The sequence below is a fragment of the Saccostrea echinata genome, unplaced genomic scaffold, assembly GCF_033153115.1.
Source record: "Saccostrea echinata isolate AGI-Se365-2 ecotype Australia unplaced genomic scaffold, CSIRO_AGI_Sech_v1 ptg000016l, whole genome shotgun sequence".
NCBI lineage: Eukaryota > Metazoa > Mollusca > Bivalvia > Ostreida > Ostreidae > Saccostrea > Saccostrea echinata.
In genome coordinates, this window is record NW_026889765.1 from 17,732,220 (window position 1) to 17,758,661 (window position 26,442).

At 31.9% G+C, this 26,442-nt stretch overlaps 1 protein-coding gene and 1 long non-coding RNA gene across 2 annotated transcripts; one reads left to right on the top strand and one right to left on the bottom strand.

Annotated features, from left to right (window-relative positions):
* Positions 1-5,177: 5,177 nt before the first annotated feature.
* LOC133188527 (fibroin heavy chain-like) lies at positions 5,178-13,630 on the bottom strand. Its single transcript, XM_061323997.1, has 4 exons — positions 13,578-13,630; positions 11,349-11,440; positions 9,594-9,725; positions 5,178-8,321 (listed from the first exon to the last, which is right to left on the bottom strand). Exons 2-4 carry the CDS (start codon positions 11,410-11,412, stop codon positions 5,347-5,349), a joined length of 3,171 nt encoding a protein of 1,056 aa, XP_061179981.1. The 5' UTR covers positions 11,413-11,440; positions 13,578-13,630; the 3' UTR covers positions 5,178-5,346.
* A 570-nt stretch (positions 13,631-14,200) lies between these two features.
* On the top strand, positions 14,201-23,382 carry LOC133188969 (uncharacterized). The gene is made up of 4 exons (XR_009721360.1): positions 14,201-14,364; positions 16,526-16,669; positions 21,701-21,893; positions 22,919-23,382. It is a non-coding gene; the product is annotated as an uncharacterized LOC133188969 (long non-coding RNA).
* Positions 23,383-26,442: the final 3,060 nt, after the last annotated feature.

The window sequence follows — 26,442 nt, forward strand, 5'->3', positions numbered from 1 at the left end:
TACGAAGTATGCGACACAATCATGCGTTCCTTGGGAATTCTAGTTTGTGTTATAAATACACAGTATTTATTGATAACTCAAAGAAAAACCTTGGTGACATTTGATTCTTTTTTCATAAACATTATCCCCTCCTATATCTTTTATTAAAACGATTTTTCGATATCTAACAAATAGATCTTAGTCAAATGTTTTTCAATGATAGATCATTATTTGATATTCTGATACAAAGGAAATTTTTTATGCCATCACTTCTGGTTTTCTTCGATCGCTGATTAATTAACATTTTATGACCCTTTTGTTCAGAAGAGTTCTAAGGACGGTTTATTTTTCAGGATATACGTTGAAGTTGTGTAGGGTATATGATTTTTGCAAAAGAGACTCAAAGCGCCTGAACTCGCTATGGTGCAAAAATTGAGAACGCAGATTTCAGCAAAATTTTGATTTTTGATTGATTTTGCTTTCATTGAATATTTTGTTAAACATATAACGCTGACTCCTTAAGAAAAATTTGTAATCTTTTGCCCGTTTAAAAAAAAAAAAAAAAAAAACACAGAAGTATTCAATTCAATTAATTATTATTACTACACTAAATTGCCTTCATCAGAAAAACAAAGATGCAAATAATTTGTATTGATGAAATCAATAAATGTTTTGATGCATGCATAAATTCAATTAATGCTCAAAATAATTGATAATATTACTCTCATCGATGGGATTCGATTTAAGTTCTAAAAAATGTGACGAGTTTAGGACTTTTGCTCGCAAAAACTAATCTTCAGCTTCTTTTAATTGGTTTTTTTTAAAATTGAATTTATTTAAGGAATAACTGTCTTATTTTTTGGATTCATGATGTGATCAATCGAGTGGCTTGCGTGATAATTTGCATAAACGCCGAAGGCGTTTATGCATAAAATTATCACGCAAGCCAATCGATTGATCATCGTCATGAATCCAAAAAATCTGACAGTTATTCCTTATATTTACATGCTCCTGATTCTGCAAATTCCCGTGCTAACAGCCCCGCTTCTGTCTCTATTTGTCCCGCCCCGCACGTGATTTTTTTTTAACCGCGCCTATCGATGAACCAGTAGATTTATGTAGAAATAAAGTATTTTTACAATTTGTAATTTTATCTCGGACAAAGACATTGGAAATGTAAATATTTTAAGGTAAACTTATGTAACATAAAAATATGTAAATTTGGCTGGTAAGTGCAGTATGCTTCATGATTCTTTGTATGTTATCCATGTATGTGAAAGCATGAGCATCATCCGGTAAAAAAATAAAATATACTGTAAATTTCTGATTTTACGAGAGTACTTAATATCGCAAAATGGCCCAAGGACGTCAAGTCGCGGGAACAATAATTCTCGAATCGAATCGGTGAATTATCTAGAGATTTTACACACATTAAAGCACCATAAAAAATAAAAGCGAGTAATTTTATTTCGCGAGTGGTGCTTCTCGCGTAATTACCCGAAAATTTATTCCTAGCGTATATTTCGGAATCTTAAGTACATACAATGTAGAAATCATAGCGGTATGGTAATCTGTCCGAACTGTAAGGATTTGCTCTACGACAGACGACATCCAAAATAAGAATTCAATTCTTATATGCATTCTCTTATTTTTTTGTTTCATAAATATTGATTTTATTCTTCTGTATTATAGTAAGATTTAATTCGATTTCATCTCAGTTAAAATTTAAGACGATCTACGCTTGATATTTTCCAATCAATTTATTGGCGTAAGATACAAAATTTGTCTATTACAGGATGTAGTCCTTTGAATAACATGTTACTAATGTATTTTTGATACCATAATTTCAAATTAAGCTTTCATTTATTTCATATAGATTCTAGTAATTTGTAAGTCATAAAACAGTGTATCTTATATACAAACGTAAAAATAACAATATTTTTTCTACATTGGGTCTTAGATGGTATGTATTTGAATCACGTTGTTATTTGTAAATGGAAATATCACCTTACAAATGCTTTACTCTATCTGCATTCAGATAGTCAGGGTCAGGGTAGATGGTTAAGAAACTGTTGGAAATATAAAAAAGTCAAGATATAATAAGAAAAATATAACTATAACTCGAAAAACCGCATGATTGGATCTAGAGGGGAGGGGGGGGGGGGCTAAGAAAAAATACTACTATAGTTTACTATAGTTTATTATAGTTAACTATTGCTTACTTTAGTCAACTATAGTTAGCTATAGTAAATCAAAGTTTCAAAGCTATCACGTTAGTACATGTAAATCAACATTTACAAAGTTATCACTATAGTGTCAAAGTTATCACTATGGTAAATCAAAGTTTTCATAGTGTCAAAGTTATTACTATAGTAAATCAAAGTTTTCATAGTGAACACTACAGTAAAGAAAAGTTTTTTTCATAGTGACCACTACAGTAAATCAAACTTTTTCATAGTGATCACTATAGTAAATGAAAGTGTTCATAGTGTCAAAGTTATCACTAAAGTAAATCAAAGTTTTCATCGTGAACACTACAGTAAATCAACGTTTTCAAGTGATCACTATAGTAAATTAAAGTACCGGTACAACATTTACACTATGGTAAATCAAAGTCAGCAATATAGTTTATAAAAATTTTACATATGAAGCTTCTGGAAATTAAAAGTTTAAAATTTATTACTACAGTATATAATTTTCTGTGATACATGTAGAAGTTAATTAATTTCACAACATTAGTACAGTATTATCCACTTTTGCAGATTATCTCAATTCACAAAAGATTTCTATTGATGTCTTCTATTTCAAATAATCCCATGCACTTTGCATGCAATTCGTTTTTTGCATTCAATTTTATTTTTAATTTCCTATTCTTTAAAAAAAACAAACTATGGGTTTCTCAGATTTCTACTATAGAACATTTCTAAAATGAATATTGTTTTGCTTTTTTTTTTAAATTGCCTTTTTTTTATTAGTAAATAATATAATTTCATGTTATTGAGCATGTAAAGAACACATATAGAGTAACCATAATTTACAATGATATCAAGTATATTTGAGTAATAACTTTAGTAAATCAAAGTTTTCATGTTAAACACTATAGTATTTCAAAGTTTTCATAGTGTCAAGGTTATCAATATGAAATATCCAAGATTTCATTGTAATCACTGTAGTAAATAAAAGTTTTCATACTGATCACTTACTTAGTAAATCAAAGTTTTCATAGTGATCACTTTAGTAAATCAAAGTTTTCATAGTGATCACTATAGGAAATCAAAGTTTTCATAGTTATCATTATGGGAAATCAAAGTTTTAATCTTATCACCATAGTTAACTATAGTAAACTATAGTTAACTATAGTAAACTTTTGTTTACTATAGGTCGGGGCCGGGGAGGGGGGGGTGGGGGTCCGGACTCCCTCCTTCCCCTGGAATTTGTCGATTATGGAACCCCCCCTAGAAAACGCGGACCCCTATTAAGTTGGTATGAGAAGTCATATATATGAAGCTTAAAATTTGAGCGGCTGCTACCCCAACCCCCAAATCACCTTCGAAATATGTTTTTAACATTTGGGAAAAGAGTTTATGGTTTTTTTTTTAACAGGGTTGGAACCCCCCCCCCCCTTGGAAAAAAAATCCTGGATCCGCGCCTAAACCCGATAAATTTTCTGTTAAATAATTGAAACAGCTTGATTTGAATTTTTTTTTTAAATGGTTAAAAAGGACCATTTTTTAAAACAACTCTTATAGATAATTGCTCAAAGTAAGATAATAATTAAAAGGGGTAGAGGCGAGAATCAGGTGGGGCGCTCCTGAAGTCAGCCCCCAGTCAATCCAATGAATATTAGTTCAGAGATAGTGTCACTGTCATAAATCGATGTATTACTGCTAAGATGGTTGTCTGTTTTCTGATTTTCAAAAGCTTACAATACTGTTAGATTTAATACTTTGCTTATAGGGGTCCCAACTGGACAGTGCCCTGGACACACTGGAGATGTTGGCGGTCACTAGACCTCTTGCCACCTAATAACGCCTCTCCTGACACAAAATCCTGGACCTGCGCCTATTTTATCAACGATATATTGAGATACGAAAAGGCCTGCATTACAGATTGAGAGATCTCGAATATTCTTATTCTCAGATGATTCAATTCACACTTTACAACCATTTAGTCAAAATAATTTTTTTTTTTTTTTTTTTTTGTTGATTTCGTAAAATATAGTTTCTAAGCAAAAATTTGCTGAATCAAAACTGAGTGCTAAAATTTTGTAAGCATTACTTTTTCTAAAAAGGTAGATGCATAGATTTAAAAAATAATAAGTAAGAGACCCTAAAATAAATACTCTATGAAACTACACTGTAGTTTATTTTTTTTTTTTTTTTTTTATAAATTTAACTATAGTAAATCAAAGAAAATATAAACTTCGGTATCTTGAACACGGAAAAGGAATAATTAAAAGTTTTTTTCTAAGTTAATGGAAGGTCTTTTTTTTCAACTTTATTTTGCATTTGTAAATCAAAGTATTAATTCTTACTATAATTAATCGAAGTTCAAATATTGATTAAAGTAAATTTTCGTCAGTAAATCAAAGTATCATTTTTTTTACTATTAAGTAAACCGACTATGAAATGTTTATCTAACTACATTTTATAATAATAAATCAAAATATCAAAGTATCACTATTATAATAGTTTATTAAAGATCAAATGATTTGATAGAGTAAATAAAGATGAATTTAAATATTATTCCTAGTAATGTGTAGAACAATCAACCCTGGCAACATTTTTTCCGATATGGTTAGGAATGAAAAATTAATAATTCATGGAAATAAGAAAGACTGTTCAGTTGAAATGTACAGTTGCCATTTTAAACATGAATAGCACTGCGGAAGGTGGAGACCTGTCCTTCCCATGACACCGCGTAAACCGAGGTCTCATGTTGCAGTAGGTGTTGGCACGAAAAAGATCCTTCAATGCTCTATGCTATTTGTCAAAATTTGCAGCCATCAAACGGTAAGTGGTTGTGTCTCCATATGAGTGAACAATTCTAGAGAGGGACGTTAAACAACAAACAAATTAAACATGAAAAGTGTTCATTTTAACATAAAAGGACACATATGATACGCTTTGAAATGCAGATGTTAAGATTCTGATCTTCTGTGAACTCCCTAGAACACAAAACAATTTGAGAATGCCCGATATCAATGATTCATTTTATTGAAACATATTTAATACTGTGTCATGTGTACAAAACAATTATAAAACGTACATGTACATTATTTCACAAATGAAAAAAATCTAAAAAGATAGACTTTGCAAGGCCCACCATAAAGTACAATATAATTTTAAACATACCCATGGAAGACTGCTAGCAAACTGTATTTGGATCAGAGGGATTGCAAGGCGTTTTATATGAATATTTTTTGAGAGAGTACGGTCTTCTAAAAAGGTAAACTGGTAATTGTGTCTTTTTAACACCTCCAGATGAGAGTGATGCCCCAGAAACTGCGGGTTTCTGCCAATACCCTGGGTTTCCATTCTTCCCATTTCCGTTTCCATTACCATTTCCACAACCTGGCCCTTTACCGTCAGGTCCGCATCCATTGCCATTACCATTTCCATAGTATCCATTCCCTCCATTTCCATTTCCATTGCCGTTTCCATTTCCGTTTCCATTACCATTTCCATAGTATCCATTCCCTCCATTCCCATTACCCTTTCCATTGCCAATTCCATTTCCGTTACCATTGCCATTACCATTTCCATAGTATCCATTCCCTCCATTTCCATTACCCTTTCCATTGCCATTTTCATAGTATCCATTCCCTCCATTTCCATGACCCTTTCCATTGTCATTTCCATTGCCGTTTCCATTACCATTTCCACAACCAGGTCCTTTTCCGTCAGGTCCGCATCCATTTCCATTACCATTTCCATAGTGTCCATTCCCTCCATTCCCATTACCCTTTCCATTGCCATTTCCATTGCCATTTCCATTTCCGTTTCCATTGCCATTACCATTTCCATAGTATCCATTCCCTCCATTTCCATTATCCTTTCCATTACCATTTCCATAGTTTCCATTCCCTCCATTTCCATGACCCTTTCCATTGCCATTTCCATTGCCGTTTCCATTACCATTTCCACAACCAGGTCCTTTTCCGTCAGGTCCGCATCCATTTCCATTACCATTTCCATAGTATCCATTCCCTCCATTCCCATTACCCTTTCCATTGCCATTTCCATTTCCATTGCCATTACCATTTCCATAGTATCCATTCCCTCCATTTCCATTACCCTTCCCATTGCCATTTTCATAGTATCCATTCCCTCCATTTCCATGACCCTTTCCATTGCCATTTCCATTGCCGTTTCCATTACCATTTCCACAACCAGGTCCTTTTCCGTCAGGTCCGCATCCATTTCCATTACCATTTCCATAGTGTCCATTCCCTCCATTCCCATTACCCTTTCCATTGCCATTTCCATTGCCATTTCCATTTCCGTTTCCATTGCCATTACCATTTCCATAGTATCCATTCCCTCCATTTCCATTATCCTTTCCATTACCATTTCCATAGTATCCATTCCCTCCATTTCGATTTCCATTGCCGTTTCCATTACCATTTCCACAACCAGGTCCTTTTCCGTCAGGTCCGCATCCATTGCCATTACCATTTCCATAGTGTCCATTGCCATTACCATTGCCATTTCCATCACCATTGCCATTTCCATTACCATTGCCATTTCCATTACCATTTCCACATCCAGGTCCTTTTCCGTCAGGTCCGCATCCATTGCCATTACCATTTCCGTTTCCACCATTCCATCCATTACCATTGCCATTTCCATTACCATTTCCACAACCAGGTCCTTTTCCGTCAGGTCCGCACCCATTGCCATTGCCATTTCCATTACCTTTTCCATTACCATTTTCACAACCAGGACCTTTTCCATCAGGTCCGCATCCATTGCCATTTCCATTCTTTCCATTACCATTACCATTTCCTTTACCATTTCCTTTCCTTCTCTTTCCACCATTTCCCTTGCCGTTACCATTACCATTTCCATTGTTACAATTAGGTCCTTTTCCGTCTGGACCGCATTCATTTCCGTTCTCTTTGCCATTTCTTTTGTTCTTTCCATTTCTACCTCCTTTTTCATTCCCGCCATTGCCTTTGCCTTTTTTATTACCATTGTCACAGTCAGGTCCTTTGCCATCAGGTCCGCATCCGTTTCCCTTGCCATTTCCTTTATCCTTGCCATTTCTTTTTTTATTTCCCCTTCCACCTTTCAGTGCCCTGAGTATTTTAGAATATCTTTTTTTGCCGTATTTGTTCCCATTTTTTCCGTTGCCATCATATTCCAATCCATCATCATCACCATCATCATCGTCATCATCGCTGTTAGATCCACTCCCACTGTCAGATCCACTACTTGATCCACTTCTTGATCCACTACTTGATCCACTACTTGATCCACTTCCTGAACTACTGTCACTTCCAGAGCTTCCACTTCCAGACCCAGATCCACTCCCAGATCCTGAACCGCTGCCACTACCAGAACTACTATCGCTTCCAGACCCTGATCCAGAATCTGAACTATCTCCTGAGTCATCATCACAGCTTTCATCGCTTCCGCTTCCTGAGTCACTACCACTGTCAGAGCCACTGCTTGATCCACTCCCAGATCTTGATCCACTTTTTGATCCACTTCCAGATCCTGAGTCACTCCCAGATCCAGAGCTTTCATTGCTACCGCTTCCTGAATCACTATCACTTCCTGATCCACTTCCAGATCCACTACTCGAACCACTTCCCGAGTCACTCTCAGATCCAGATCCACTTCCAGATCCCGATCCAGAATCTGAAGAATCTCCTGAGTCATCACTGCTTTCGCTGCTTCCACTTCCTGAGTCACTACCACTGCTAGATCCACTGTCTGATCCACTCCCTGATTCGCTACTAGAATCACTTCTTGATCCACTGTCTGATCCACTTCCTGATCCACTACTTGAACCACTGTCTGATCCACTCCCAGATCCACTGTCGGAATCACTTCCTGATCCACTGCTTGAGCTACTTCCTGATTCACTGCTGGAGCTACTACTTGCAGAATCGTCTCCATCATCTTCTCCATAATCACCATCATATTTTCCATAATCATCATCGTCACCATCACCGTCACCATCCCCGTTCTCTCCATCATCACCACCATCGTCTCCGTCATCGCCACCGTCGTCTTCGTCGTCTTCGCCATCATCGCCTCCGTCTCCGTTTCCTCCATTCTCTCCATTTCCACCATTGCCTCCGTTTTTCACCAAACTCTTGTATTTTGCCTCCCCTTATACAAGAAGAATCCAACATCACTCAAATTTTATTTAATCATTCTTACCACATATTTTCTTCTTAAGGTATCCGATCCATAAAAGGACATTATTTTCTAACTTTAAATATCCATCCTGTATTAAATACTCGGAAATGAATTCAAAGCATTTTAAAGTAGAAAAAGATTTACCAAGAGAAATTTTCAAAAATATAATTACCTAAGCAGTAATTAATTAATGAAGAATGCATTGAGGTCTATGGGGACAAGCAAATATTTGAGAATAAAAATTTAAATACTAAGAATATCAAAAAAATGCTTTGGTGGAAAGATGTGTTTAATTATTAGGAATAGAAAAACGATTGAAAACTAATTTTTTACCAGGTAGACTATTTTAGAATTGATTTTTTATTGATTAAAAGCAAAGGGGGATAACTCTTCAAGGACAGGACAAGGTCAAAAATTAGGACACAATCCGCTCTTACATATTGATACTAAAACATTAAGATTATGTCTACATATACTGAGTATTCAGCCAATATATATCTGTTATGCATTCAGATTCATTGAATCTGAGCAATTATGGATCGGATACCTTAAACGTATTGCTAAAAAGAGAATTATAATATTGCTATATCGAAACTATATCTTAAAGAAAGTGCTCGAAGGAATGCAATATATTAGGCATACCCTTTTCTTTTCAGTAATAAAACATTTTGCAGAATATAAGTGTACAAATCAAATGTTTCCCAGCGTCTCCATATGAGTGAAAAATTCTCGAGAGGGACGTTAAACAACAAATAAATAAATGTTTCCCAAAGAGGTTAAAAGATCTGTTCATAGTGTGTAGACGAGGTTAATTGTCTGCAGCGTAGTTTATTTTAAATAAGAAAATGAAAGTTCATGTTTTCTTGTACAATTGATGATATAGTAAAAAGTACTTGAAACAAGAAAATAAACGTAAAATTATAAAATTTATTTTAAAGTCTGAGAACGACTCGTAAACTAAGTGCGGATACTTAAGTGATCCATAACCCTTTTAAAGTACTCTATTAATTACTTATGTAATTCTATAAAGAGACCAAGGGAGACTACAAATTGCATTCAAGTTAAATTAACGTTTACATTAACATATTGCTCAAAAATTGTTACGAGAGGGACATTCGGGTAAAAATACCAGACAACAAAGGACCCCCCCCCCCCCAAAAAAAAAAAACCCTGCAAGTTATAGGGTTTTTTTTCAGTCTTGACACTTATTCTCAAAACTGATTTTTAGATATTTCTACTTACAGTCAATTTCACATCCACAACTTGCCCCCGAAAAAATTTCGTCGGCAGCACATGACCTTTGCCTCCATCGGCCTCTGATTTTCTCTTCATATTTACACTTGTCTCCTAGTTTAGCCCTCTTTTTACACCGGCCTGTGATATAACAACGTTATTGCATAGGTGTTGCTTCTTTTAGTTAACATGCAGTTAGGGTCAGACAACACGTTCCTTGAAAATATATAATTTTCCCCAAGAATTTGTCAAAGAAGTATCGCTACTTAAACAAATTTCCTCACCAAAAATTGAGGCATCTTACCAGGCATTTGGGCAAGATACCAGAGGGTTATATTTCCTATATAATACTTGTGGGTAATCTATTGAATTGCCAATGTTACAATTTTTGGTGTACTTACTTTTTAAAACATATTGAAAACCATTTAGAAGTCACAAGAGAATGACAATAATGAATATTTTTTTGCATGATACCAAGGTATACAAAACATATATTTGGGGAACGTGTCGTCTGACCTTAATATCATATACATACGATAGAGAATAATACATAAATAACATTTCTATAGTATTTGATAAATGTAGATTTTACAAGGGTTGTTAAAAAATTACGCAGGCTCTGCTATTTTCACGCTTATAAACGTCAAATAGTAATGAAATTTCACAGAACCATATCTCTTCAAGATTCCAGCAAATTTCTGGTATTTTGTTTTTATTTTCATTAATTTCTTCTTAAATCATTACTGTTTTAATAATGCTGATGGTGTATGGAGCACGGCAAAAAATGTGAAAAATAAATGACTGGAATCCAGATCTTTTTTCTATAATTCGCGCTAATATTCGACAATTTAAGCTTAGGTTTCTTTTTATTGTTCTTTTAGTATGTATTTAGATTATGGTCGCAATACTTAATGCATTAACAGAAATACTGTGATTTTCTTCTCCGATGTGATCCCTATGAAAACAACTGCAAAAATATAACGTCTCCTGATATGACAGAACAGCACATTTTTGTTAAATTACGTGTGATGCTCAAGAAAATCCCAACATATACCTACAATATTCTTCTTGAAACATCAAATAAACCAGCGGTGTTCCCGACTTATGTCTAAAAAATGGCCAAAGATAATCCTAGACGTTTAGACGCTTGAAAAGGCAATCCGCGAGGGTAGGAAAGATCATCGACTAAAACTTTATCTAAACTGTAAAGAACGTGATTGAAGGTGACCGATCCGTGATGTCACACAATTTTTTTTTTCAGAAATTTGGACTTGTGTTTAAAACAAACAAGAACATACTTTACTATGTTTATAGTTTTTAAGCTGTACCAGAATTGCAATGTTGATGTTAATGCTGAATGGGAAAGGTAACCCAAACTAAATAGTATCAAACACAAAGGGAAAATGTTGAGAAAATGAAAGCTCACAATTTTAATAATGCCTGTCACACCAAAGATTTAACTGTACCTCGTGATATGTCTTGTTAAAATACCCAAAACTGAAATCAATTAATAATATTTTTATATGAAATTTTGATGACAATATAACTAAAGAATCTTTATATTATGTTTGACTTTTGCTTGATTATGTCTTCAATTTTTTTTTTGCTGTGCAGCAACTTTGCGTAATTATTGAACGGCCCTCATATAAAAATAAATGTAGTTGATATTCCAACACTTTTGCTCCTGATCTTTCTGTCTTTCTAGCTGTCTTTCTGTATCTCCCTGATTGCTTATGTACTCGCATGATAATACTATAAACTTACTTCTTCTGGCCAAAGCATCTCCAACGATGAGGCAAATAAGCAAAAGGAACAAAAACGTCCGCATCTCCTGATAAACCCAAGTGGATGAATTTCTAAAATAACAAAACGAGGAAGTAAATGTATTAATGAAATACGGTAATCAGAATATTGCTAATTATAAGTTGCTGTACCACTAGCTTTTCTTAATAAAGGATTAATTACATGCATCATAAATACTGCTTCGCAGAGAACATGATGAGGCATGAATTGAAATAATTTCGTTACAAGGTAGCGATTTGTCAAAAATTAAAAAAAAAAACAGTGATGATTTATTTATTACTCCATCGTTGTACAGTAAGAGAAATTGAAGACTATCGTTTTGCAACCACGTGAGAATGCTGTACTGCATGGAGCAGTTAAAAGGCAATTGTTCTGAGATATTCTTTTTTCAAAAAAAAAAAGAAAAAAAAAACTTAGATGGTTAAGATAATCATTCATGTATTTTAACATCAATGGATCTAATGTTTTGTTTTGAATATTGTGGAAAAGCTTTCAAAATTGTTTTTTTATGTGATTGGAAACAATGTTAATATACACTCATTAAATCGAAAATTCCTCGTGAGATTTTTTTTTTTTCAAGACAAAGAATATTTTCGTTCAATAAGATAAGAGATTTGTTAGTCGCTTTAAAAGAGTAAAGAAAACAAAGAGTGATCGATCTGAAAAAAAAAAAATCTAAAAAAAAAAAAAAAAACCAAAAAAAAAAAAAACCAAGTCTATGAATAGGGCATAAGACACGGACCCCTGGAAATTACAGAAATGGAATCTGATATCTAGGAGGAGAGGTATCCCTCCTTTTTTATCTCTATGACGTCTCACAATTTTCTTTAATGCATCTTATTGTTGAAGTTTAAAATGTAATTTTGATAAATAATGTTTAAGTCAAACAGTTCTAAATAAAAGTGTTCAATATCGCAAAAATCCTGTTATCTGCAAATATGGGGATTGATTTGACAGTTACTAACCAACTTACTGATGAATAAAATTCAAACATGTCTAAGTCTGTTTCTTGATCCAAGAGCCTGATCACCACCCTTCGTAAGTTAAATGCAAAGCTTTGGTCCGGACACGACTTTTATATCACAGTTTGAAATCACACAGATTGTCAAAAACAATTAAATAAAATATAAACATTTTCTACCCTTATATGGTCAATGCACGTATCATGAACTCGACCCTTTTATGTTTAAAACTCTAATTGATAATACCAGAAGTGTCTTTCCATTAAAGATCAATATTTGTACCAATGCTATCATTTTATTGTATAATTATCATACAAGATTCTTTCTAAAGAAAATAACCACTAACAGTAGTCGATTTCAAAACACACAACCGCCGCCACCACCACCACCACCAAAATATTGATAATAATAATGGAAATAACAGAGCCCCCCTCTCCGAAACAAATAAATAAACAAACAATCAAAAAGAAACATACATATCAACACAGAAAAAAAACAACAACAAAAAATTTAAAAGATAACTTACAAATAAATTAAATTAATTGACAAAAGTGTTTGGATTATCAAATGATAAATTGATTGTAGCTTAAAAGAATAGCATACACACTTAGTAATCATTTTAAAAACAAAACTTTATGATGTTTACATATGATTAAAATTCACATTTCATGTTAATTTAAATTTAACTGAAGTCATTTGTTTTTAAACCTTCTTCATCAAATATAGAAAAGACACAGTCATGACTTTATTTTAAACCTGGTCCGTTAGAAGTGACATATGAAAGCATTCCAACATGTTACATGTAGTACGACTGACTTTAATTAAACGCCATATAATGCAAATAATAATGAATTTATTTAACAACATGAGTCGTTTTGATCTCTACATCACGGTTCATGATTATCTTTTAAGGTCGGATAACTAAGATAATAACAAAAAATACTAATTAAATAAGACTTTTTAAAAACGATAATTGTTAATTTTTGCATAAGGGTAATTGGACATTGTGAAATTGATTTTGACAAAGAAAGAAAGCAACAGAGAAATCATAAAGGAAAAAAAGTGAAATAGGAAAAAATGTTTGTAGTAATGCTCATTAATCAATTGCACAAGTACATTTAAGCAAATAGGAACACATTGATCGAACTAAATATTAGAAGCATACTATTCACTTAAACACCCATGAACACAAGAGTTGAAGTTGAAGTAAATGATAAATAATTCTCACCAGGTGGATATATTTCTCTGTCTTCCCACTAGCTGTTTCTCAGGATTGCGAAGGAAAGGGTATAATGTTTTCCGAGGAATTTTTCTTTATATATGTTCCAGTAAGGTTAGACAGGTCACATTTTTAAGTAAACTGACTATTGCTAACGAGGGGCGGGGACTAAGCACAGGAAACTGCAAATTATGATGAAGAACCAAGAGCTGTACCTGAATGCAAATTCTCTCCAAAAATAGTGGTTCGGCATTAATTGCAAATACTTGACTAGTGTGCTTGTTGAATTTAATTGGGATAAAAACTTAATTGTTGATATTTGTTTTTGACACCTTTAAATCTAACTCTGTAAAGGTCTCCTGTTTATTTTGTCCAGGTTCATGATAACCATTTGTCATTTTCTTTAATATCTAATTACAGGCCATAGCAATTAATTAAATGATTAAATAAAAGAAACAAGGGAATGCAGGCAGCATTCATTTAACATTACGATATGTTTTACCTGTGATCATTATGAAAGTGCATGCTGGTTGTGCATTTTTTTCTTTTGTTTTATGTCCACAGCATTTTGATATTTTCAAAATAATCACCAATTTTTGAGTATAAACCATTCATGGATCCTGCATTGGCTGCAACAAAATTATGCTTTCTATATAAGTAGCGTCACTTGTAAAGATGTCTATGAACTAATATTAAGATGTGAAAAAAATATGATGTAACTTACCCTAATACTTTGGAATTAAAGATATATGTGTAACATTGCAACACGGAACCCTCTTCATGGACTCAACCTCTGGTAAGATAACTGTCTTTATTCGTCCTCTTCATAACCTTTTGTGCACAATTCATCCTGATGTCTGCTTAATGAAAATGGTGAATAAAATGAACTGTAATTAACCTAACATATAAAAATGCAGCTTATCCCATTCATCTGCTGTTTCATCATGACTTCTTTTCTGTGTATTTATGATATAAAATGTTATTTTTTACGAATTTCTCCTGCAGTTGATTTCGTAGAGAACAGAGCTCTTTCAGTGACTTACTTAATATGCTAGCAGTGTTCATATATTTCTGTGCTGCGAACGAAAAAAATAATCAATAAGAAAAAAATAGAAATGAATAGATTTTTCTTGTATTTCTGGAAGATATCTATGAATGCTTTAATGCAAATGATAGCGAAAATGATAACTCAGAGAGGAACAATTTTGTCATGATGCTAGTACAAATGCAAATTAATGCCTATATGTGATATTGGACGGATAAGCTTCATTTCAAACATTATTTTAGATTATAATTATTGCAAGATGTCTGTTTAAGGTAACAATTAGATACAAAAAAGATAAGCATATAGACAATTTTAATGGCAAGACACGCATACATGTATTTCTTAAAATGTAAATTCAAGTTAAATTGTATGCTCTTCAGACTTTCTCTTTGGTTCTGATCCCTCCGAGAAGATTTTATATACAATCTGACTTTACTTATGCTTGGATAATAATATTGAAAATGAAAGAAAAAAAATTGAACAAAAGATTTTATGAACTTTCATTATCTACGTTAAAAAACGAAGAAAAGAAAACATCGTTCGACAGAGAACTAGTTTTGAAGTTTCGGTAAATTAAAAGGTACATTAACCCAAACCCCACCTATATCTATATAATATGTTTTGGTAGTCATCTGCTTTAATCAACTAAGTTGAGGGATTTTTTTTTATTCGTGTTTTTTTTTCTCTTCTTTTTCTGTCTGTAAGCTAAGAACAGCCTCTATGTGGTCGGTAAACAGGGTAAGCCTACTCTTCTCAGAATTTATTATTTATTTATTTTTATCGTAATTTTGTGTTATTTAAATGCAAACTGTTTCGAAATACTTTCCTGATAAACATCAATGACATGTTCTGCATGATCAAAAACGTTGCGTCAAAGTTTTTAAAATACAAACGTACAAAAAACAACAATTAAATATTAACGTCTTCACGACAAACAATAATCTTCTAGAGCATTTGCTTATATTATGGGACAGGGAAATGTAGATTATTTCTAGGATTTCACTGGTTATGTTAAAGGTCAAGAGTTAAAAAAATCCGTAAATCCGTTGGCGCAAAGTTTGGTAAGGACACTAGAAATGAAGGATAACAAATGCAATATTAAAAAGTTTATGAAAAAGATTGTGATGCTTTACGAAACCAAAGAGAAAAGTTTCCTTTTAGCAAATTGATTTTAATGAAACTTCATAAAAATTCAAAACACAGAAAATTGTTGGCGGAGACAAAATGAATCTAGAAATTGGTGATTTTTTTTTCTTTTTTCAAGAATCGAAGTGATGTAATTCAATTTATTCATTCTCTTTTTCATGGTCTTTGTGTATACCATCATTTTGAAACAAAATGTTTTGAGTGGGCCATATTTAGATATGTCGATAATTAGAACAAAGTTATAGATCATATACTTAAAAAATAATAGAAAAAGAAGGGATTTTGAACTTCCACCATATTTTAACAGAAATTAGCTCAGTCTAAATTTAACGCAATCTTTCTGATAAACCGATAAGTGTAATGTTACAGTAACACATTTTGGGTCATTACTCTAAATGTATTTGATCTAATCATATGTTAGCGTGAACTTAGTTTATCACGATTACTATAAAAACAAAAAAATTGCATAAAGCAAAGTAACCTCTCTGTTTCTCTAAAATTATGCTTTTGGACATTTTTATTTTGTTCGTTTCGTTTGATTGATTTTTAGTATGAATCATACTGTTCGTTTGGATTTTAAAACTTCATAATATTTTGCAATAAATTTGTGACATCATTTTATATTTTCTTTTGGTGTGACCATCTTCAATTAGTACATGTCGAGAGAGAGAGAGAGATAGAGAGAGAGAGAGAGGTTTAATATTTTTTCACAAGTTCAAGTTATTATCAATGGATTTAGTACTGCTCTTGACCATATATTTTGTAGAGCTAGAATACAGAAAAGATTCACATACAGTATATTCCATGGAAAAATAGAATATTTATCGACTATGTAGAAGATTTAGGAATGGACTGTTCCTCACACAGTGCTTAATGGAAGACGCCCGGAATGTTGCTTTTTTTTCAAATGGTAAGATGTTTTCTTTTTTAAGTTTTAAGGTCAAGATCTAGTAAATGAAGAGTGCCTACAGATTTCTAAAGTTGGAGAAACAAATTCCTTTTTTAATCTATTACAGTTATAGCTAAATAAATTGAGGTGTATCGGGGCATAATGTTTAGATAAACTCAACAAAAAAAAACATATTTTAAACTGCCCTTTTCAATGAAAAATGAAGAAAATCAGGTATAAAAATGGGAGTTTTCTCCATTTCAGACAAATAAAATGTATCAATATTGTCTACAGTCTCTCAGTAAACGGTTTTTCATATCTTCTTGACCTCTTCTTTAAAATGATATTAAATTGAATATAGGTATCGGGGTTCCTTTTGAAATGATTTCAAATTGAATTCCATGAAAATCTACTTAATTCTGTTATAGTCGTAAAATACGGAAAAAAATAAGATTAAATCAATTATGACGTCATAAAACTATCTACCACCAAAAGACAGACTGGGCTCATTTACTAGATCTTGACCTTAAAGGGTTTCTTTTTCTAAGATGATGTTTTAAAGTGTTTATTCTTTATGTTACTTCCATATCTTATTTCAATCAGGCAGTTTTAAAAAAATTAAATTATCACTTATTTAATTTTTGATTTAAATAAAAATCTTTTATCACTAAAGTAGTCATATGATTTTCAAAAGGTTAGATTGACATAGCACATAAATAATTGTACCATATAAAAAATATTTTTTAGGAATCATATAGTATTTTTCATCATAATTACTTTCTTACCAAAGTATTGTGACATCCTGATCTACATTTGAAAAACATATTTTTTTTTAAAACATAAAATTTTAATTGGTTCTCAGTGTATGTATTATGTCAATTGTCACATTAAAATTTGCATTGCAATAAAACCTTTAAAATATGAAAAATATCTATAAAATATATATAAAATTTAAACAGTAGTAAACGAATAAAGAACAAACATTTTATTATATTTAAATAGGATGGTTTTTCTACAGATTTCAAAATCTCTTTCCCATTTAAGAATTTTAAGGACTTAATCATAGGAATTGTGAATGAATACACCATTAATGTTCGTGTTTTAGACGGTACATTTTTTGAAACCAAATTTGATAAAACCACAATTTTTCTTTAGATATTTGTCCTGACAAATTGTGTAAATTAACCAACAGAATAACAGTTTTGTTAGCGGAATTTAATTTTTGAGATCCAAAATTAAATAAATGACAAAAGTTGCAATTAGTGTCAGCCTATTTCTAATCAACGCGCAGCAAGCGCACTGGAGATGAATACAGTGCGTCAGACAATGTCCTTCGTGACATGTCGTGTCAAAACTGCTGCGTCGGTGGCCTTCATCCAAATCGAGGTCCACAATGAGAAAAAAATTTAACAACATATTTTTTTTTTGTGAAGACTACATTTACATCTTGCAGAGTAGTTCTTATATGTTTGTTGTTTAACGTCCCTCTCGAGATTTTTTCACTCATATGGAGACGCCACCACTTGCCGATGGAGAGCTGCAAATTGTCCCTTCGTTAATATTCCTACTCATATTCGGACATCACATCTACCAGGAGGTTTACAAAAGACCTGTTCTCGACACTTACGGCCTTTGAGCAGTGAAGGATCTTTTTCGTGCCAGCTACCTGCTGTGACACGGGACCTCGGTTTATACGGTCTCATTTGAAGAACTCATCTCCGTACCACAGTAGGATTCGAACCCGCCATGTAAGGATGGACTCCTTACTCAGGGAGTCTAGAGCAAACGCTTTAACCATGCGCCAGCGGCAACAAAAGAGGAAAATAGTTCCATTAAGAATTCCCACTGGAAAGAAAAACTGCCTTATAACATGAAACACAAATACTTTAAATGTCTTAAATTCCACGTGTTTAACATGTTCGATTTTCTACGTTTTCTAAATATCTTTAGAAGCAAAGAAATCTATGGGAAATTATCTGTAACAAAGTAACCAACTTTTACCAGATATTATTAATTTACTCCGTTCGCAGTACAGTTAAGGTGCACAATGGAAATATCGGCGATTTTTGTGATTAAAAATATATTCTTAATCAGGATAGCGATTCTTTTTAGAACTTTATTTATATCGGACATATGTAATTGTTGTTATTAACTACATATTGTGGACGATTAGATTTTATATTTAAACTTGTCAGGTGATGTGACAGTCACGTGATTTAGCACGTACTGGGGTCACCTATAAATTTCACTGGTGCTAGGGCATAACCAAGTTAAATTTCTAAGCGCATAAATATTTTCAACACGCATTTTTGTTTCGAAAGTGCTGCGATCCTTTATATATTCTGCTATTTAATTGTTAAAATCATGTTTGTATGACTGCATGCTCAAGTTTTTGCTGGTCAACGACATTAAATATATATATAATTAATTCGTTTTCAAGATTTCACTAAGATCGCAGCACTTTTCAAATACCTTAATACTTGTAGAGTTTATTTGTAAAAGCTTATTGTGATCCATTGAGTGTATCCACTTGCTCTAGATTGATTTATTCAGACCTTTACATTACCTTCCGATGTACCTGCATACAAATATACACTTAAATATCACTTAAATAGGAAATGTACGGAAAATATATGAATAAAATCATAAAGAAGACATTAATTCTAAATTATTGGCCTTTCAAATATTTGCAAATAATATTTCATTTAATTATAAAATATATTTTTCGTTGTTAATATATTACTTGATCCGCCTCTCACTGCATACAAATCTCGTCAAGTTTTACGAAATGACGTCATATCGACAAGTGCATTGCGATCAGTGACTTGTTTATACCTTGCTGTTTAGGATTTAACTATTGACAAAACAGCATGTTATAGTAAGTTGTTATGTAATCTGATGGTTTCCTACAGTTTAAAATAGCAAATCATTTCATTTTGTTGTAATTTTAAGAATTGTTAGTTTTGTATGATGTCATAGTTAACATTTCCCGTACAAATTAGACCCCGCCTCCTTTTTATATCCTTAACTGTGCTACGTTTTCTAAATGATTTTCAATGATTTATATCTTTACTACTAATACGAAAGAAGATTTTTTTTATGTATAGCGCTTATGATAAATGAAAATACACTGATATGTTTGTCAAATGAATATTCACGATTAATAAATGTTCGAGATAAATACTTTTATCGCGAACATAGTGAAATTAAAAGCTCCGCAGTGTATTCCTCTTTTATAGTATAACGAACAGTGAACATTCTCAGAAATGTGATTAAAACATGCATATACTGAGTAGAACAAATACAGATTACTGAGAAAGAAATCAGAGGTGGGATCCCATTCCCCTGTCGATGGATTTTGTTTCATTTTCATCGTCGGTCTTCTTGTGGTTTTTAGTAATCTCTCGGACGAAAGAATTAAAATAAAGTAAGTTAAAAACTTTTGCATATATAATTACAGGGAAATATCGAGACATGTTATTTTGTTGTGTTTATGCATTTGGGCAACAAGTGTTTTATGATTTAATTTCTGAAAAGTTAATATTTTAAACTCCTAATTATATCGCTGTCTAAAATACTGGCAACGCCAAGCATAGCATCCACTCGTGTTTTGATGACTCAAAATTTGCAATCGCTAACAATTCACATTTTCATTTTAATAATTTTATATATATATATATATATATATATATATATATATATATATATATATATATATATATATATATATATATATATATATATATATATGTTAATAAATATGCACAAAATTTGCTTTCAATTTCAGAAGTACATTTTCCCGACCAACGTTTATTCGTTTGTTACTACATTCAAAAGTCCAACAAAGTAACTTGTTTATTTGCTAATTTATATTGCTTAATCGCACGAAAAAGTCTTAGATGTGAGCTGTGATTACACAATTTACTACGAGATAGTTCAACCAATAACCTTGAAATTTTAAAGGAGGTACCAAAGAATTATGCAATGTGTTATGCAAGGGATACTAAGTGAAGACATAAATTTCCTTACATTATATACATATCACATGACATGTAAAGTCCACACTGGGTTGTTTTATTCAAATTTACAAAAATTAGAGTCATTATGTGAAGTTTAAAAGCTTACTCTGAAATACACGAAAAACACCTAAATCTTTAAAATCTTCTACAATTTCACAATCGTTTGATTACATCCATTGTTACAAACGATTCTTTTTGATCAATTATTGGAAGGTACTGAATACATTTTTTGTTTCAAGCAAAGCAGTAGCTACAATTGACATGTTCCGTTACATGGAATACCTTTTTTGGAAATGTAAAAAAAGAAACACAGCTTATGAGTAACTCTGTTTGATATAATTTCATGCAATTTATGCATAAAAAAAGAAGATTTTAATTTATATGTACCTATCAAGTGTACTCTGTATTAGAATCATCCTTTAAATTAATGTAATAATTAAGGAAGGATTGTTGTCTTGTCAGTATAGAGGCTAGCATCAAAATTTCACCAAAATAATTCACTTGGGAGTAATATACTCTTTCCAACATTATCGTTGGCCATCGCAATTTCAACCATTTCCAAGATGGCTGAGGCTTAAAGGAAATGGCAATATTTCTATTCTAATGGGCCTCACATATGATTGACTTATTGTCATGTTAACTATGTTTTTGCCGTTCGTGATGTATATTGGCATAACTAAGCTTTGAACAAGGTATATTAATCAGTTTGCTTTAAAAGTGAAGCAAATTGACGATTCAATAACGGAATTCAACCCCGCAATACTTTTTTTCCAACTGTTAATCAATAAAGTATAAATTGCATGCATTACAATGGTGGGAAGAAATTTCAAAGCGACATATCAATATATGAATGTTATATGAATGCAAAGATAGGATAAGGCAACGAATGCAGAGAGAAAATAATGGGAAGATATGGCGCATCTCGGGACATGAACGCAATTGGCATGGAGAACCTTTTGCTGAATATTAACAAACGAATTGAACGTACAGTTACAAGCTCTCACTAATGAATGAATATATTAACATTTTGTAGTTGTCAGATAGACTTTCGGGAGAAACAACAACAACAAAACTACATGATCTGATAATGATGCGTCAGAGATGCAAAGCCCAGGTTATTTAAGAGTAAAACGAGGAGCAGAAGAAAGCTCAGACTACCATCCACTACATGGAAAATTGAAATAAGACTGGCAAAACTCAGAAAGAGGAACAGAAGGACGAAGAAGGTACTTTGATGATAATCGAATTTAAAATCTAAATATCAGAGAAGATCTCTGTAAATGACTGGGATACATAAAAATCATGCTGAAAAATCCGTGAAAAAAAAAAAAATCGTATGTAGAAATAAGAAATTTTTCGAAAATTAGAGATTAAATATCACTAGAACAATGGAAAATCAAGGTCATACGAACAAGCCTATGATATAATTTTTAAAGCAAAACAAGATAGGGATAGGAGGAGTATTTAGATAAATTATTAGGTTCTAGACAACAAAAATCAAACATACACAGACCGGAAAATGAATTTTGAAAAGAGTCCGCCTTGCAAGCTGAGCTGACAATTCAGGATTCCTAAAGAATCACATAACATTGGCAAAATCCTATGTAACAGTTTTAGTAAAGCGAAACCCAAAAATAATAATTATAAAAATAGCAGAAAAGATGTTGTTAAAGCTAGAAAAAACACTTAGATAGATGAAAAAAAAACCCCACCTCAAATGGAAAAAAAAATGAAAACAAACATTGATCGATTGATCGAGGATGTTCTAATCAGACCAAAACCAGAGTGACAAATAATATTTTACCCAGACAAAGACCTGAATGCCAAAAAAAAAAAAAAAAAAAAAAAAAAAAAGGAAGAAACAAAAAGGAAGTAAGAACAGTTAGAAGAAAACAGCAGGGATTTATATGGCATAAGAGCAGTGGCCCAAAACATTGGAAGCATAATATGAGAAACGGATACACTAGGTACATGTAATCCCAAGTGAGTGAAAGAAATTAATTCATGTTTGAGATGATTATCTCTGCAGAAAATGAAGAGAAAAAGCACATTGCAATGTATTTAAGCAAGATTCTTAACACTGTCTGGAATAGAATATGAAAAGACAACAACGTTTTGAGAGGTTAATAAGCAGGACATCGATCACTGAGTACTAGTAATAGTATAGAGCATTCTAATATATAATGACAATAATCATTTACATTAACTTCAACAACTTAAAAAAAGTGTTTGATATTATCTATTTTATTAGGTACCAATTTTGATGCACCAGGTTTCGCATTTCGACAAATTATGTCTCTTCAGTGATGCCCATACCAAATTAAAACGTTGGAAATCCGAAATAATCAAATAAAAACTTTGAGGAACTGAAAAAAGGGAGATCCAAAGATCGGAGCCAAATACGTCGAAGGATCAGAGCTATGCATGAGGGAGATAACCATTCGTTTTGAAATAAATTTCTAAATTGTACCACAGAATTTAAATACATGTCCGTTTTTTAAAGCTAGTACCGAAGTACTTAGCTAGTTGGCTGTAGAGACCCAAGGGAACTATTAGTCCACCAGCAGAGGCCTCTACCCAGGGGTCATAATGCTAATCTTATACACCAGATGCGCCTTTCGATAAATTATGTCTCTCTTTAGTGACGCTCACGCTCATGCCAAAACTTTGGAAATCCGAAATATCTAAATTAAAAAAAAACTTTGAAGAATTATTTATTTCCAGCTATTTTGTTCAGTATGTTTCTGACTAAATGAATCATTTTTTGCAAAATGTCTTATATTTATGTTAGAGATTTGAAGAAAAAAACATATATTTTCCTTCTCATGTTTGTTAAATTCAAATAGAATTGGTTAACTGAATTTTAAATTTAGCAAGGACAATATTTTTATAGCGGAATGGCGGCGTTTGAATGTTTCGTTCTCAAAATTTCTACAAAATAGTGAATTGGGTTAGCATTTTTAAACAATCAAAGGCATAAGTAATTTTCTGAAATACAATAACTGAAAATGATAATTATGTAATAAATTTTTAAAATTCATGTTTTTAAAATGAATGTGAATTTCAAAACCAACAATAATCTTCCTGGATTTTGAAAACTTCCACTCCAAGAGCAGATTTGAGCAAAGATCAATAAAAATGTACTTTTTCAGTAAGTTGATAATATTTTATTGTTATTGTGTAATGAGTATTTATATGACCACTTCACCATAAACATATAACAAAAATGTAAAAAAAAAAATGTATGGTAAAAAATAAACATACAAAGCATATAAAAATATGTAAAATTACAGCAAATGTTATGAAAAAATTGAGGAAATTTGGGTTCGGTTTTAACTATTTCAGTTAAATTATTTATTTTTTATGAAAACAAATCCTCTTTTGAAATCATATTATTGGCAACAGTATTTTTTTGAATTCTTAATTCAAGAAAAAAAAGGAAATTGACCTTAATCTGACTCTTTTCCTGATAAATAAAACGGTCAATTTTAATCTACTAGTAATTTATACTCACAGTGATATTGTCTTCTTGAATCTGTGAAAATTTCATTAGTTTTTAAATAAATATACATATGATAAGAAACGTTCTTTAATTCATACAGTAAAGAGCTGTTTGAACACCTGATAGATACATGTCTATTGTAAAACAGTTTTGTTCACCAGATGTATATTTTCTCATACGTATTTACGATAACTTATATCACTAAGTAATATATATCAATCAGACTCTCTGTAACGTTCATAAAATTGGAATACTTCTTTGTAAAGAAATGCAAAAAGTACAATAAATCATGTATGCACGATAAAGAAAATTAACGCAGTTATAATAATTGTATATGGAATATTTTGCTTCCCCCCCCCCCCCCACCCCGTCTCCAATATCAAGATTTTCATTTCATTAACATTCAATAAATGACAAAAATTTAAATTCTTGTTTACTTTTTCACAATATTCTTGACATATTTAGAAAAATAAACTGGAAAATGAATAAACTTAATATTATAAGTACATGTTAAAATTATTAAAAACTTAAAACAGGCAGCAAACAAACCTTGAGGATTCATAAAAATACAGTTTTTTTTTTTTTTTTTTGTGGTCAATTATGACTTTGTATTTCAGCAATCTTCACATTATCACTTAAAGAATAGCGCCCTTTTAATTAAAGAGTAATGACACAGGTAAGTTAAAAAAATGCACATTATCTGGTTTTACAACATCACATTATCACTTTGAAAACACCAGTTGGGAAAGAATGTGATTTTTTTCGTACAGACATTCACGTACGATTTCGATTAATTGCTAGTATCTATCTATTTTTTTTTTTTTTTTTTTTTGGATTGTTAACTTGGAAATAGACATACAATCCGCGAGTTTAACATTTTCATTATTAATAACAAGTGATCTATTCAAGATGAGCATTTGCAGTGGACGAAGATCCTTAAGAGCTCAGAGGATGGATGTATGGAGCTAGAAGAATCGAAGTCAGACCTCAAAAGGCTATATTGCTGATATATATCTTATCGCTGAGTAATTGATTTCTCACGGCACCATTTTTATGCTGAGTAAGTGATTTCTCACTGTGCCATTTACTGATTGAACGGCATTAATCAATGTTGATCAATCAGCAATTATTAGCTTTGATTGGTGATCAATGCTGATTGTATTAATAAGTAATCAATGCTGATTAAATGATAAAACGGATCAATTAACCAGCATTAAATGATGGCCATATCATAATGATACTTACAAAATGACTGATATTAGTTACCCAGGTATTTAATCAAATTAAGTGCTGTCATTAAATCAAACATATGAAGATTATACCTCTGATTGTTAGAAGTGAGATCTACCCTCCAAAACAAAAATTACCCTTTAAACACAGTAAGAGTAAGTTATACCATAAGGCTGATCAAGTAATACGATAAGTCATTTACAAAAATAGCAATAACCCGTAGTTAGATATAAATATGAAAAAAGGCGGGAAAATGAAGAGGAAATTCTTTACACTGGAAAGCAATGGTATCAACCATTATATGGGTAAATATTACCTGTTCCACAGGAAATGAATATATTGTGATATATACCACTGCAACGCCTTAAAACAGTGAAAAGACACAATTCAACATACATAATTAAAAATAGATTGTACACTGTAAGTAATCTAATAATGAAACCATTCAAGTCAAAGATTTTTTTGTTTAGTTAAAATAGGACATGATTATTACCTAAAATGTCGTCCAAATCTTTTATTTCTAATTATTATTAATGATATCGTTGTATATTATGAATAATATAAAATATCATGAATAATTGAATCTTAATCATCTTATTTATTATCACATGAAACCATTTGCAATGCACAAATAGAAATATTGAAGATAAAATTCTGAGTTTCCCTTTTCTTGTCTTAATTCTAAAGTAATAAAAATGTGTTTCAAAATCTAAACTGTTCCCTGTAAATTGCAGAAATTACTTTGTCAAAGGGTTTATGTTTGCTTTCTGTCTCATATGTGCCTTATCCTAATTTGAGACAATTTCTTCGTCAGTTTAACAATCATTCAAATTGTATTTGTCTTTGAAATGGAACTAGAAAAAAAAAATAGTAGGAGACATAATAGTACGTGGGCGTGAAATAACCAAAGAATTTATTCATTGATCAGTGAATTGCACATATCTAGTGTGTACCAATTATTAAGTGGATAACTTGCAAAATAATTGAAACTTTTATTTAAAAATTAGTTTGAATCAATAGTTTGAGATATTTTTCAATCGGTT